This window comes from Artibeus jamaicensis, unplaced genomic scaffold (assembly GCF_021234435.1).
Source record: "Artibeus jamaicensis isolate MK-2021 breed Jamaican fruit bat unplaced genomic scaffold, CSHL_Jam_final contig_3197, whole genome shotgun sequence".
NCBI lineage: Eukaryota > Metazoa > Chordata > Mammalia > Chiroptera > Phyllostomidae > Artibeus > Artibeus jamaicensis.
The window spans coordinates 81002-95182 of NW_026521752.1; the positions used below are offsets into that span (position 1 = coordinate 81002).

Sequence of the window (14181 nt, forward strand, 5' to 3'; positions counted from 1 at the left end):
GGAAACTTGCACATTGTGCTTGTGTCACCTTTTTTCTTATGTGACCCTTAGTACAAACAGGAACTTGAAAGTTTCTTCTATCTCATTTCTTTAGTTTCTGTTAAGAGCTTTTTCCTCTAGCTACTATGAGAATATTACTTAATTGCTCATTTGATATAACTTGGGATACATTTGTTTATTCATAAGTAATTGAAATTTCCCTTGTTTTCTCCTTGCTTCAAATCCTTCCTTACAACCTTCAAAATCAGATTTAAGACTCAGTTCTTGCATTTACATATTAGTCCCATTCACTTCCATTTTCTCTAACAGCTGCTCATTTGTTGATCAAATGAAAAAATAACCCTTAAGGCCTGCAGGTGATTTTCAGCCATCCCTCCTATCCTTTCTTAGAGTACTGTTTAGATAGATTCTTGTTCTTCATGTTAATAGAAGCAGCTCTTTAGTAACTTCCTCACAGTGAAGTACTTAGAAATATTTTTATATATTTTATATATTTTATTGATTATGCCATTACAGTTCTATTCCCCCCTTTACTCCCCTCCACCCTGTACACCCACTCCCCCCACTCCCTTCCTTTAGTTCATATCCATGTGTCCTCAAGTTCTTTAGATTCTATATTTCCCATATGATTCTTGCCCTCCCCCCTCTCTATTTTCTACCTACCATCTATGCTACTTATTCGCTATACCTTCTCCCCCCTTCTCCTTCTCCCACTCCCCTGTTGCTAACCCTCCATGTGATCTTCATTTCTATGGTTCTGCTCCTGATCTACCTGTCCTCTTAGTTTGCTTTTCTTTTAGGTGTGGTTGTTAATAACTGTGAGTTTGCTGTCCTTTCACTGTTCATATTTTTTATCTTCTTCTTCTTAGATAAGTCCCTTTAACATTTCATATAATAAGGGCTTGGTGATGATGAACTCCTTGAATTTGATCTTATCTGAGAAGCACTTTATCTGCCCTTCCATTCTAAATGAAAGCTTTGCTGGATAGAGCTATCTTGGGTGTAGGTCTTTGGATTTCATGACTTGGAATACTTCTTTTCAGCCCGTTCTTGCCTGTAAGGTCTCTTTTGAGAAATCTGCTGACAGTCTGATGGGAACTTCTTTGTAGGTGACTGTCCCCTTATCTCTTGCTGCTTCTAGGAGTCTCTTCTTCATTTTAGTCTTGTGTAATGTAATGATGATGTGCCTTGGTGTGTTCCTTCTTGGGTCCAACTTCCTTGGGACTCTCTGAGCTTCCTGGATATCCTGGAAGTCTATTTCCTTTGCCAGATTGGGGAAGTTCTCCTTTTTATTTGTTCAAATAAGGTTTCCACTCGTGACTGTTCCTCTTCCCCTTCTGGTACTCCTGTAATTCGAATGTTGGAACGTTTAAAGATGTCCTGGAGGTTCCTAAGCCTCTCCTCATTTTTTTGAATTCTTGTTTCTTCATCCTTTTCTGTTTGGTCATTTTTTTTCTCTTTCTGGTCCATTCCTTTGATGTGAGTCCCAGTTTCCTTTCCATTACTATTGGTTTCCTGTGCATTTCCATTCAGTTCAGTTAGTTTAGCTTCCATATGTTCCTCTAATTTGTGACTATAATCAACCAGTTCTGTGAGCATCCTGATCACCAGTGTTTTGAACTGTGCACCTGACAGTTTGGCTATTTCTTCATCGCTTAGATTTATCGGCTCAGGGGCTCTGAGTTGTTCTTGAGGCATGTTTTGATCTGTTTGTGCCTGTTACGAACGAGGAGGTGTTCACCAGGGCGGGGCCACCCAGGTCGCTGGTTTGTGACCCTGTATATGGGGGCAGGTCAGAGAGAGGCCACCCAGGTTGCTGGTTTGTGACTCTGTATATGGGGGCGGGCTCAGAGAGGGACAATGGTGGTCCCCTGTGCCACTTTCCACCACTGGGGCCTGCATGGTCTGTCTCACCACTTCGCTCCTTCACCGGTTTATCTGCGCTAGAATGTGTGACTGTGGTCAGCCCTCAGTGAGTCTACCGCCTTGTGCCCTCAGTGGGTCCGCCCACTACTCCACACCTGGGATCCGCCTATGGCTGCCGGCGCACCTGGGTTGTGCGCCTGGGTTGCACACCCGAGTTTCTCCCCGGGGTTGGTCTGGTGGATCTTCCTGCCCAACCCTGCTCTGCTGCTGGCTCTGCCTCTCTTACCAGTTTGGCTGAAGAGTTCTTTGTTGTTAGACTTCCGTGTAGTTCAATATTCTGTGGTTTGGCTGCGTTTTTGTTGCTAAAATTTGTTGTTTTTAAACTTGATTGTGTGAGAAGGCGCAGTGCTTCCACCTACGCCTCCATCTTGGCGGAAGTCTTTAGAAATATTTTTAACTAATTTATGGTGCAGTTAGAATAGGTACTATTTTGATGCCAAGATGCTTAATAACAAAAAATGAGTAATTTGAAATAGCTTACAAACTTAGAAAGCATTAGTTTATTAAACAATTTGATAGGTGTGTCGGTTACAAACTTAAACTATTCTTCCCGAAATATAAACTGGAAGAATGCTGATGAATAATGATTTTGTAGTTGACTTTGAAAAGTTCATGATTAATTCTGAATCCATTAACAAAAAAACAAATCTAAGCCATATCACAAATACACAGTCTGGTAGTTCTAGGCAGTGGGCTGTAGTCCTTAAATCAGTTCATTATAAACTTTGGAAAGTGTTGATTCACTTTGATGAATTTATTTGAACTCTGAGTTGAGTATATTTCTGTCTTTGACTTATTTCAGAAAGTTTTTACCGTATAACTTGATTTTGAGCATAGATGACAGAGTTGATAGAGATAAAAAAGCATTAACCTTTAAAATATGCCCTGGCTGGTGTGGCTCAGTGGATTGAGTGCCAGTCTGTGAACCAAAGGGTCGCTGGTTCAATTCCCAGTCACGGCACATGCCTATGTTGCATGCCAGACCCCCAGTAGGGAATGTGCAAGAGAGGCAACCGCACATTGATGTTTCTGTCCTACTGTTTCTCTTTCCCTCTCTCTAAAAACAAATAAAATCTTAAAAATAAAAATAAAATGAAAGACCTAAAAGAGTAGTGTTCTATGTATTTTCCAGGTTTTCTATACATATGCAGGTATATGAAAAGGTGTGTACATTTTTTTAATAATGCAATCAAAATATTATACACATTATTCTGCAACTTGCTCATTTATTTAAGAAAATATTGGCATTTTTTCATGTAAAACACATCTGTAGATAAATATCTACCTCATTCTTTTCATGATTATATAGCATTGCATGGCATGAATGTACCATAATTTTTCCTTATTTTAACCATACTATCTTTTGGATCATTAAAATGACTGAGTATTAGTTAAGGTACCAACTTATTATCATCTTAGAGAATAGATAGAAAATAAAAATATAATAGTTAACTTTTAAAGGATTTATTTATTTATTTTTAGAGAGGAGAAGGAGGGAGAAAAAAGAGGGAGAGAAACATCAGTGTGGTTGCCTCTCGTGCACCCCCTAATGGGGCCCTGGCTCATAGCCCAGGCATGTGCCCTGACTTGGAATTGAACTAGCCACCCTTTGGTTCACAGACCGGTGCTCAATCTACTAAGCTACACCAGCCTAATAGTTAATTTTTTTAAATCTAAGTTGATGAATGCTTTTAATTATTATTTGCAACTTTAGAACATAATTTGAGGAACTTCCTGGCTTACTCTGTCAGTAATCTAAGTTACTTCTCGATTTGGTACTGCTGACTAGTGTATTGATACCAGCACCAGATGCTTTTGGTCCACAGCCTGTTAGAAACCAGGCCTGTTAGGAACCTAAGCTCCCCTGAGCTCTGCCTCCTGTTGCCCTGCAGCCCCCTCCCCCCACTCATCCACAGCAGGTGAGGGACAAGCCAGTGAAGCTCACCTGAGCCCACTGTCTTCCACAAAACCAGTCCCTGATGCTGAAAAAGTTGGGCACCAGACTGCTGTTCTACATGGCTTCTGATTATTTTTCTTGCCTTTGTTTCCAAATCTTTGTGACAGTTTATAAAAGTATAATTCTTTGACTAGTTATCAGACCCCTTAAATTTTCTTAGTATCATAGAATTACTGGGCCATAGCTTCTTTGACAGAAAAGAGTCTTTGAAGATTTCTTTTTTAAATCCTTACCCAAGGACGTGGTTAGTGATTTTTTTTTTTTAAGAGAATGGGGAAGGGAGGGAGAGAAACATCAATTGGTTGCCTCTTGTAAGCTCCTGACCAGGGACTGAATCTGCCACCTAAGTATGTGCCCTGACCAAGAATTGAACCTTTGACCCTTTGGTTTAAAGGCCAACGCTCCAACCAACCGAACCACACTGGTCAGAGCTTTTGAAGATTTTTAATCTAGTGAATCCCAATTGTGAATCCCACCAAACAAGCAAAGGGGGATGATGTGCTATTTTTAACAATTCAAAATCCTAACAGATGATGTAAATTTACTTAGGTTAAAGCTACATAGAATAACTTAGGTGCCAGCTTTTCTTTGCTTTTGGTTGCAATTTCCTGAGCGTCTTTTAGCAACATGGGTTATTCTAATCAGAAATTCTGGGAATTTAATTTAGTGGGAAAGTGAGTTATTAATAAATAGTTTGATTGATAGAAGTCTTTTCAAATGGAATCCATGGAGGGTAGAGGAAAATAATGGAAAGGAGTCCTTAATGGTAAAAACCTGGGGCTAGTCATTCAACCTTTATCTTTTTGAGTCCTCTACTTACACTCTTTTTCTCACTATATCACATTGAAAATTAGTATTAGTATTTTTTGTTTTATAAATTCAAACAACTACTACTCCCTCATTTAGCAAGCAAAGCAACAATTGAAAATTATGTTCTTTAAACTTTTGTACATTTATTCTAGGGGTTTATTGGTTTGTTTGTTTTCATTCTTTTTATTACCAGGAAAAGGTTTATTGTGTCAAGTCATCAAATAAATGATAAATGTAGGATGCTTGCTTTTTAAAAAACCTAAATTGCCACTTAGTTTCTCATTCCGTAACTATCACTATAAGTTTTATGTAGTACTTTCTCTGATATGATAGCATAAATATATTTAATATGTTGATAGTATATGTTCATTGATCAAAGCTCATCCTCTAGAAAATTAAAGCAATTAACCAAATTTGTTAGGCCTCCAGAAAATCTGAATTATTTACATTATAGAGCATTGCTTTAATGCTTCTAATATCTTACAGTTATTTCATGGAAACCATTAGCCTGCTGGTTACAATAATAAGCGATTTAATAGTATAGGTGATTCTAACACTAGGTACATTAGGTACTATTAAATAGCATTTAAATGTGACAAGACATGTTTTATTAGGTCATTAATGTTCACCTTCAGGGAATATAAAATCATAATTTTACTTCCTAAGGCATACATTAATTAACAAATAAAACATGCCCTGGAGTGTTATCTTCTGACTGTAATGCAGATAGTATATTTTTAGTAATTTTTTTATTTGTATCCTGCAGTGTGCTCTGGTCATAGGAGACCACATGCTTGGACTTTATACAGTGCTACAGAACTTTATTCTTTACTTTTATCCTTTCTTGTTTTAAAGGTGTTTTTTTTTTTACTATAGAATTGGTAAGATTTGTTTCTTTAGTTTTATTGCAGTATTTTTTTAGATATAAGTTGGATTTACACAATTTTAGTAGATAATACTATAATTTTCACTTTTTGACCTGGCCCTTACATTGGATATTTTCCCATATTCTGCAATTATATTCTCCTTTTTATTGAATTGCCTGAGTAATAAATGACATTTACTTCTATACTGTTGTATAAATTTTTCCCGAGGTACCAGATATATTGCTTTGCACCTATTTTAGAGCTTTTGAATGTTCTGCTAATGATAAAATCTACTCAGGTGTCTAGATAATGATATTGTTAAATTAGCAGTTTCAATAAATTAATTAACTAAACTTTGTTTCCTACATGCATTTATAGTTTCAGCTGTAAAGTTTTTTCTTTACTACAGTGTATCAGATATTAGCATAATGCTATTACTTGTGAAATACCACATTTTATTAAAATTCTTTGTAGTTTGCCATTTTAAGGTATTTATAGACATTTAAATTTTATGAAGTGATGACATGTTTGGGCAGTAATTCTCGTTTATTTTTAGTGATTTCTAACTTGATTTTTATTTCTGCATGTAGGATTGTGGATAATATGCCTGTAACATGGTGTTATGATGTTGAAGACAGTCAGAGGTTCTGTAATCCTGGATTTCCTATCGGCTGTTACATTACAGATAAAGGCCGTGCTAAAGATGCCTGTGTTATCAGTGTAAGTTTGTGATAAACTCTATGCTTCTCTTCAAAATATGGCTTCTTGGTAGAAAGACTCAGTCTTTACCAGACAGAAATTGTCATACTCATCAAATGAATGCAACTCAGATGTTTTGAAAAGTACAGCTACATAGATCTTAACCTAAGTCAGATTAACAGTGTACAGATTTAACTCTAGAACAAAAATAATTCAGATTGAATTCATCATTTTACTGAGAGTGTCTGATATATGCTAAGCACTATGCTAACTAAGGGCTAGGACTTTTTATGTTCTGATTCTTTCAAAAGTTAGATTCATATATCTTATATATAAAAATATGTAGATAGTACAGTGCCAAAAATACCTCACTGTAAGTCCATGACGTTTGTATTGAAAATTTAAGTCTATAAAATATTGTATTGTAAAAGTTTGGTTTTATACTTTTAAAAAAGGGTATCTGTCTTTGAGGCCATTATTTTATACTTTAAAACAGAATAATAAAGTGAAGACATTAATATAGCTAGTAATGAAAATAATTGAGATTTATATTAAATTTAATTTTATGTGACTGGGTCACCCTGATTTAATCTCTTAGTGACTTGGTAGAAGTTAGCATGAGCTTGATTCTGAAATTGCATTATATTAATGCTTTTTTGAGTGTTGACCAGGGACACAGGAATAACTTAGGTTATTGGATGCTCATAATATAATATTTTAAAATTCATTTTGCTAATTATATTGTGGTGAAAAGCTAGAAAATATTAGATGTATTCTTTTTTAACAAGCACTTAATAAATTATGTAAGAATTAAAGCACTAAAGAAGTGCAATTTGTATCTCTGCCAATTAGTTTTCATTTATAGAGAGTTTAAGCTTAAAACTTGAATATTTTTATTGGGAAGGATTAAAATCCTTCCCTAGTGTAAATTTTCCTACTTATTGTGACTCACTGTAAAGTTTTTTAATGTTTTGATCATATATAGCCAGTTTTCTACTTTTAATTTTAAGTTCTGTTTCACAGTCAGAATTCCATGAAAGAGATACATTTTACATCTTCAACCATGTTGACATCAAAATATACTACCATGTTGTTGAAACAGGGTCCATGGGAGCAAGATTAGTGGCTGCTAAACTTGAACCTAAAAGGTAACTAACTTATAAACATAAAAATTAGATAAATATAAGTGAAATTTAAACCCAAAGAATAAATAGTTCGGGGCTAATTAACTTTTTCCTTAATCACTAGTTTAGCATATAATCTGGCATTTCAGGACTGATTTTACTAAAAGTCCCTTTAGCATAATTTGTTGCTGAGTTATAGGTTTTTTTTCCTGTCTGGTAAAGTAGTTGAGCCAAGGTGCCTTTTTGGTTTGTTTTTTAGTCAGGAAGTTTTGACAACTTTTCCATGTCAGCTTGGAATGGAACAGAGTTCTCTTGTACAATGGAAAAGCATTGATACACAACCACGAAAAACATTTTTTTCCATGATGCACAACCCCACCTGCTGGCCAGTTGAGTTAGCCATTTTCACTGGTGGCAAAGAAATGCATGACAATTAATTTAAACTGTCCCAGTGTTTGTTTAAATTTTTAAAGATTATTTAAAGCTTTCCAAGTATAGTGTTTTAGAAGTATGTTTCTAATTTTGAATAATAATTTGTACAGATTCTTATAACTAAGCCCATTATTTGCATGAAGTAAATGTTTGTACTCTTTTTTTTTTTTTTAAGATTTTATTTATTTATCTTTAGAGGGGAAGGGAAGGAGAGAGGGAGAGAAATATCAATGTATGGTTGCCTCTTGTGAGTCCCCTGCTGGGAGCTCGCGCTCAATCCACTAAGCTACACCAGCCAGGGCTAAATGTTTGTACTCTTAAATGTGACATGAATAATTTCACATTTGATTATCAGCAGAATTGTGAAATATGTACAAAATCTCTAACCTTTACTTTACCCCATTTTTTAAAAACTTTACTTCATCAGCATCTTGCCAAAATGTTTCTTCCCACAGTTTCAAACATACCCATACAGATAAACCAGACTGCTCTGGACCCCCCATGGATATAAGTAACCAGGCTTCTGGGGAGATTAAAATTGCCTATACTTATTCTGTTAGCTTTGAGGTGAGTTTGTTTTTACTCTTAGTATAACTCAGAAATTGATTTTGAACTCATACTACTTAAGCTAATTAAAATATGATTAAGTTTGTCAAATAGATAAGCTTTTAATAGGCTGATTTTTGGAATAGTTTGTCAGTTCATGAGGCAGTAGAATTAATCACAGGAAACTAAACTTTCATTTAAATGAGAAGGATAGGAGCTTAGAGAATTGAACCTGACTAAGTGTGAAGTCATAAGAGATACATATAAGACAAATAGGCATAGAAGATGGTGTGAAGTTGCCAAAGATACATGCTACAAGCATTTGGGAAACCAATACTATTTTTAAAATCTGAGTTTGACTATAAACTTAATGGAGAGTTTCCTGGTGGTAGATGATTTATATAAGTTCTTAGGGAATTCAAGGAATGGTTTTTATTAATGGTGAAGTTTTTTAAGATGAAAGTAGAAGTTTATTTTATGAGGATCTTAGGCAATATTTCACCTCTATTTTTAATCAACTATTTTTGCAATCCATTATAGTTGTGACACTTACTATCCCTATGTGGTGTGCAATTTTGTACACTTAGAGCAGTACACAATATATCTTTCTTTCTGGGTATTAAAAGCTCAGTGGGGGTTCACCTGCAAGATGTTCAGCGTACCCAGGTAATGACTCTGGCCTAGTTATGTGTCTCAGAGGCGTAGATAGATGGTGTCAAAGCAAGTAAGTTATTCCACTCAGTTTTCTGAAAAAATTAAATATAATCCTAACTTTTGGCATCTGAAATAACCTTTACTATTTAAAATTCAAAGCAAGATTTAAAAAAAAATGCAAGTGACTAGTACCTTTAGGAACTTTTATTTTTTATTTACTATTTAATCTCACTGATTTTACTGAGACTTGTGCAGATTGGAACTCCCTGAATCTCATGGCTAACCCAAGTTCTGATAAGGAGAAAGTGCATTTTTTGACTAATGGAAGGCCAGGCTAAGAATGGAAATTTTGGGATTCTTAATATACTTTGTCAGGAAATGCTTATTTAAAGAGTTTTGTTTTGTCTGTAGGAAGATAAAAATATCAGGTGGGCATCTAGATGGGACTATATTCTGGAATCTATGCCTCATACCCACATTCAGTGGTTTAGGTAAGATTATAGATTAATCTGCTTTTTATTATTTGTACTTATTCTACTCTTTGTGCCTTTAAACATCTGATGGACTCTCTACTCCTCAGTTATTCAAAAGTCTAACTTTTTTAATCAAATGGGTTCAATCCTGGATTTAAGTTACTGGTTATGAGTCAGGCCACATCACTCAATTTTACACAGTGCATTTCTTTATCTAGAAATAACTGCCTTGTGTGGCTGTTCTGATTAAAGGAGGTAATGGAACAGAGTATTTGAGCACTTTACCTAGAAAGGAAGAGTGCACAATAAACAAGCCACTGTTAATGTTATGACTATTTATTATTATTCCCTCTTCAAACTTTTATTCAGAAAGTTGTTTCATGATGCTATTACTCTCCTTTTCATACTTTGCCAACTGTCCTTTGATATTCTTTAATTTACTGAATAAATTTGTTCTTCAGTAAATTTCTTGAGATAAAGATCAGCCCTTCATTGATTCTTGCTGCTTGATTTGCACTGATGTGGTCACAGTAGTTATTTAATAATGTTGACCATGTACAAAAAAGAATTCTAGTTCTCAACAAACCACAAAACTGTAATATAAATATATAAAGTGTCCACTAGAAGGATACATAGCAGAACATAGCAGTTCATTGAATTTGTTGAATTTTAGGTAAAATTTTGATTTTGAAAAATGCTGTTTTAATGTTACTCAATAAACAATTTAAAAATGAGTTTCACTGTTCCAAAGGTTAAGCTACAGATTAATCCTGACATGCTTATTTCTACAGCATTATGAATTCCCTGGTCATTGTCCTTTTCTTGTCTGGAATGGTCGCTATGATTATGCTACGGACGCTGCATAAAGATATTGCCAGATATAATCAGATGGATTCTACAGTGAGTGAAACATTTGAACTGTTCTTCACTCTTCCAAGCATAGTCTTTATATTTTCTTTGGAAGGTTTTTTTATTAATTTTTCAATTACAGTTTATATTCAGTGTTATTTTGCATTAATTATAGGTATACAACATAGTGGACAATTATGTACTTTACAGAGTGGTCCTCCCTGATATGGAAAGGGTTTAAATAATAGCTTTAGATAGAATGTGCTCTTAAAACATTCTTCTCAAAAGTTATCCTGGATTCACATTTTCAGATAGGAAAATGATTTTTAAGAATTGGTAGTCTCTAGAAAGTCACCACAGCATTTAGAACTGAACTATTCACACCCTCATCTGTGGCAGTAGATTGGTGCAGAATGGGTATAGGTGCACAGCTCTAGTTCTGTTATCTTTTTTCATGTACATGCTGTCAACTCTTTTAGATTCTCCATTCCCATTGTACAGTCCAGTGGGCAAAATAGCAAAGTCAAGTGGAATAACTCCCAAACAATTTTTGTTTGTATGTATATTTAATTTTTAAAAATTAATTTTAACTGAATTTTTATCATTTCAACCTTTTGGTATATTCAAAATAATTTAATGTCCCAGTATCGCGCATCCTCAAACATTTTAAGTTGCATAATGTTAATACATTTTGTACCTTTTCATTTCACAGCAGCTCTTTAACAAAATTTCCCCAAGAACCACAATGACTTGTCAGAAATACAAAAAAAAGGCTCAGATTTCTATTGTTTTCTCTTCCCCATCTTCTTAGCCTTTCCCCCTCAACCTTTCTGCCTTCTAATTAGAAAAAGAATATTTTTATTTATTTATTTTTATTTACTTTTTTAGAGAGAGGGGAAGTGAAGGGGAAAGAGGGAGACAAACATTGATCAGTGCCTCTCAGGCACACCCCATATGGGGACAGGACCCACCCCATCTGGGGATGGAATCAGGCACGTGCCCAAACCAAGGATCGAACTGATGACCTTTGGCATGGGGGCGTGAAGCCCAACCTTTTGAGCCACACCAGTCAGGACAAGAAAAAGAACATGTGAATGTTTATAAGCTTCTTAGCACTTCTACTCTATAATCCATTGTCGTGATTTTTATTAATCGTTTTATTAAGTATTTTATGAAAATAATTTCAGGGTACTCTTCATAATTGGCATTTCTAAATTATCACTGGGTTAGTGGCATTTTTCTTAATTGAATCAGAGCGTGCCATAGGATGTGTGTCATGGTAACCCTTTCTCCATTGTTGTTACCATTTCTTGCCTCCGTTCAGTTTCCTACTGGTCAGAGGAAATCTGTTCAAACATAAATCAGATCATTTCATTCCCAATCACCACCCTCCAGTGGTTTTCTGTTTTGCTCAGAGTGAAAACCAGAGTCTTTACAGTGGTTTAAAAGGTCTTGCAGTACTTGTTGGACCTCTGCACCAGCCATACTGGCCACCTTGCTATTCCTCAGACATAATTAAACATGTTCCCACCTCAAGGCCTTTAAACTTGTTTTTTTACTCTACTTCAAATGTTCATCCCTCAAATATTACACGGTAGCGCCCTTGGTTCTTTCATGTCTTTACTAAAACACGATCTTCCCAGTGAAATCTTCCTGACCATTCCATTAAAATAACATGTTCTCTGCTCCACATACACATTCATACTTCTTAATTTTTTCAGTAGCACTTAAACACCATCTAATGTACTGCATATTTTATTTACTTGGGTTTTTTTTTTTTTGCCTTCCTAAAGAGAAGACATACTCATGAAAAGAGATTTTTCTGTTATAATTACTGTGGTATCACTGGTGTTTTGGACAGTGCTTAGCATATAATTAGTGCTAGATAACGATTTATTGAATGAATAAATGAAGAAACAAGTTAGCCCTTTATGTGCCAGACTTGTTGGTGCAATGCTGAGCTCGGGATAGGTAAGAAATGTATCCAAGGACCTCCCCCCACACACACCTGTCAAAAAAAGTGAGCTGAGATCAGAACAGGAAACAACACAAGCATGAGAGGTTAAAATTCTCTTTTATGTCAATGCTTATATAAAGTCTTCAACCAATTGAGAGACTAACTCTTAGATCATTAGTGAGGGAGCTGAACCTCACATTCTTCCTCTGTTAAGCCTAGATTCTTGACAGGGAGCAAAATGATTCTGCTTTGTAAATGCCTTCTGATTCTTGGCAGATTCAAGTAGAAATTGACTGAAGGAAAGTTTCTTAAATTAAGTTGCAAGATTCCTGTAATTTAAGATCAATGAAATGGTCTATTAGCAGAAATCCACAAAAAAAAAGTTTACAATAAACAGCAGATTTAACCCCTTCCTGCCAAGATATCATATATTATAACTATTAGTTACAGGGTATAAAATATATGAAAATACAATAGCGAGGAGTTTTACAGAACAGATGAAAGATAAGAATTCGTAGATAAAGGAAACAATGTATTTCAAGCAGAATAAATAAAAAGAAATCCACATCTAGATCAACTGTGACAAAAATCAGCCAGAGGAAGAAAAGATTTGAGCATCTGCAGAGAATAAACAAATTAGAAATAGAAGCTCAAAAACAAAATAATATCTTTAAATTGCTGAGAGAAAGTAACTATTTACATGGAATCACATATCCAGAGAAGCTGTCTTTTAAAAATAAAGGTGAAATACTTATTTAAAGTTAATAAAACAGTTGACCACAAACAAGCCTTCACTGAAAGAATTGCTATAGAAGTACTTTAGCAGGAAACAAATAATAATAATAAATAAAAACCAGTCCTAAAGAGAATTTAAAAGGATTGGTAAACCAAAAAATTTCAAGAAAACATTTTTTGTGTATGTAGAACAATAATGAGTCTAAAATTAGAGATTAACAGAAATATATTGAAAAAAGAGTGGATACATACTATTTGATAAAGTGAGTGGCTATCTGGGGAAAAATAAAGTAGAAATTAACTTTATTCCTTATGTTTAAATAATGATTGAAATGACATTGTGAATCTGTGAAATAGTAGAACACATAGGAAGTTATTTTTAAATCTTTGAGCAGGCTAGAGTTTTGTAAGCATGGCAGAGAGCCAGGAGCCATAAAAGAAATGATTGCTACATTTAAAAAATCTGACTAGCAAAAAATCCTATTAAATAAAAAGATAAATGTTAAATGTGAAAATATTTTAATACCTGTCACATACGAATTGTTTAACTTCTCGGTGAATAAAAAAGTCCTAAAGTCATTAAGAAAATAGTCAACCATTCAGTAAGAAGTGAGGCAAGATACATGAAAATGAAAAAAGTTTATAAAAAAGAAATACCAGTGGTTCCGAAACATATAAAAAGATACATCATTCCTAAGTAAGAGAAATGCAAATGAAAACTGCAGTGCAAGATCGTTCACCTGGTACATTGGCCGAAATTAAAATGCTCGATGTAACAATGTGTCGGGGCATTGAGGGCAAGAATATTTCGATACCTAGTTTATGAGAATGAAAATTGTTACAACTTAGGGAAGGCAGTTTGGCGATATTTGTTTCTAATATAGTTTGATCCAACAATTCCATTTCTAGAAACTGATCTGGATACAAAGGATTTTACTATTATTGTTATTTTTTATCTTAAACAATAAAGCTGTGTTCCTAATATGTTCATAATAGAAGATTTTAGTTATGGAATATTCATATAGTGGGATACTACATAATCATTAAAAAGAATGCAGCAACTATATACAGATGTGGAAGTATCTCCATGATATCATTAGGCTAAAAAGATAAGGTATAAAGTATGGTATATAATGTGCTGCCATTTTTTGGG

The 14181-nt window shown here is 34.6% G+C and overlaps 1 protein-coding gene across 2 annotated transcripts in view; it reads left to right on the forward strand.

Moving 5' to 3' along the window:
* Positions 1–14181, forward strand: part of TM9SF2 (transmembrane 9 superfamily member 2) — an 87495-nt gene that overhangs the window by 40218 nt on the left and 33096 nt on the right. For both annotated transcript variants that reach the window (XM_037154840.2, XM_037154841.2), the window contains exons 5-9: positions 6150–6279; positions 7282–7406; positions 8270–8381; positions 9426–9505; positions 10279–10387. In XM_037154840.2, coding sequence (XP_037010735.2) covers positions 6150–6279; positions 7282–7406; positions 8270–8381; positions 9426–9505; positions 10279–10387 — 556 coding nt within the window. The remainder of the gene's footprint in view (positions 1–6149; positions 6280–7281; positions 7407–8269; positions 8382–9425; positions 9506–10278; positions 10388–14181) is intronic.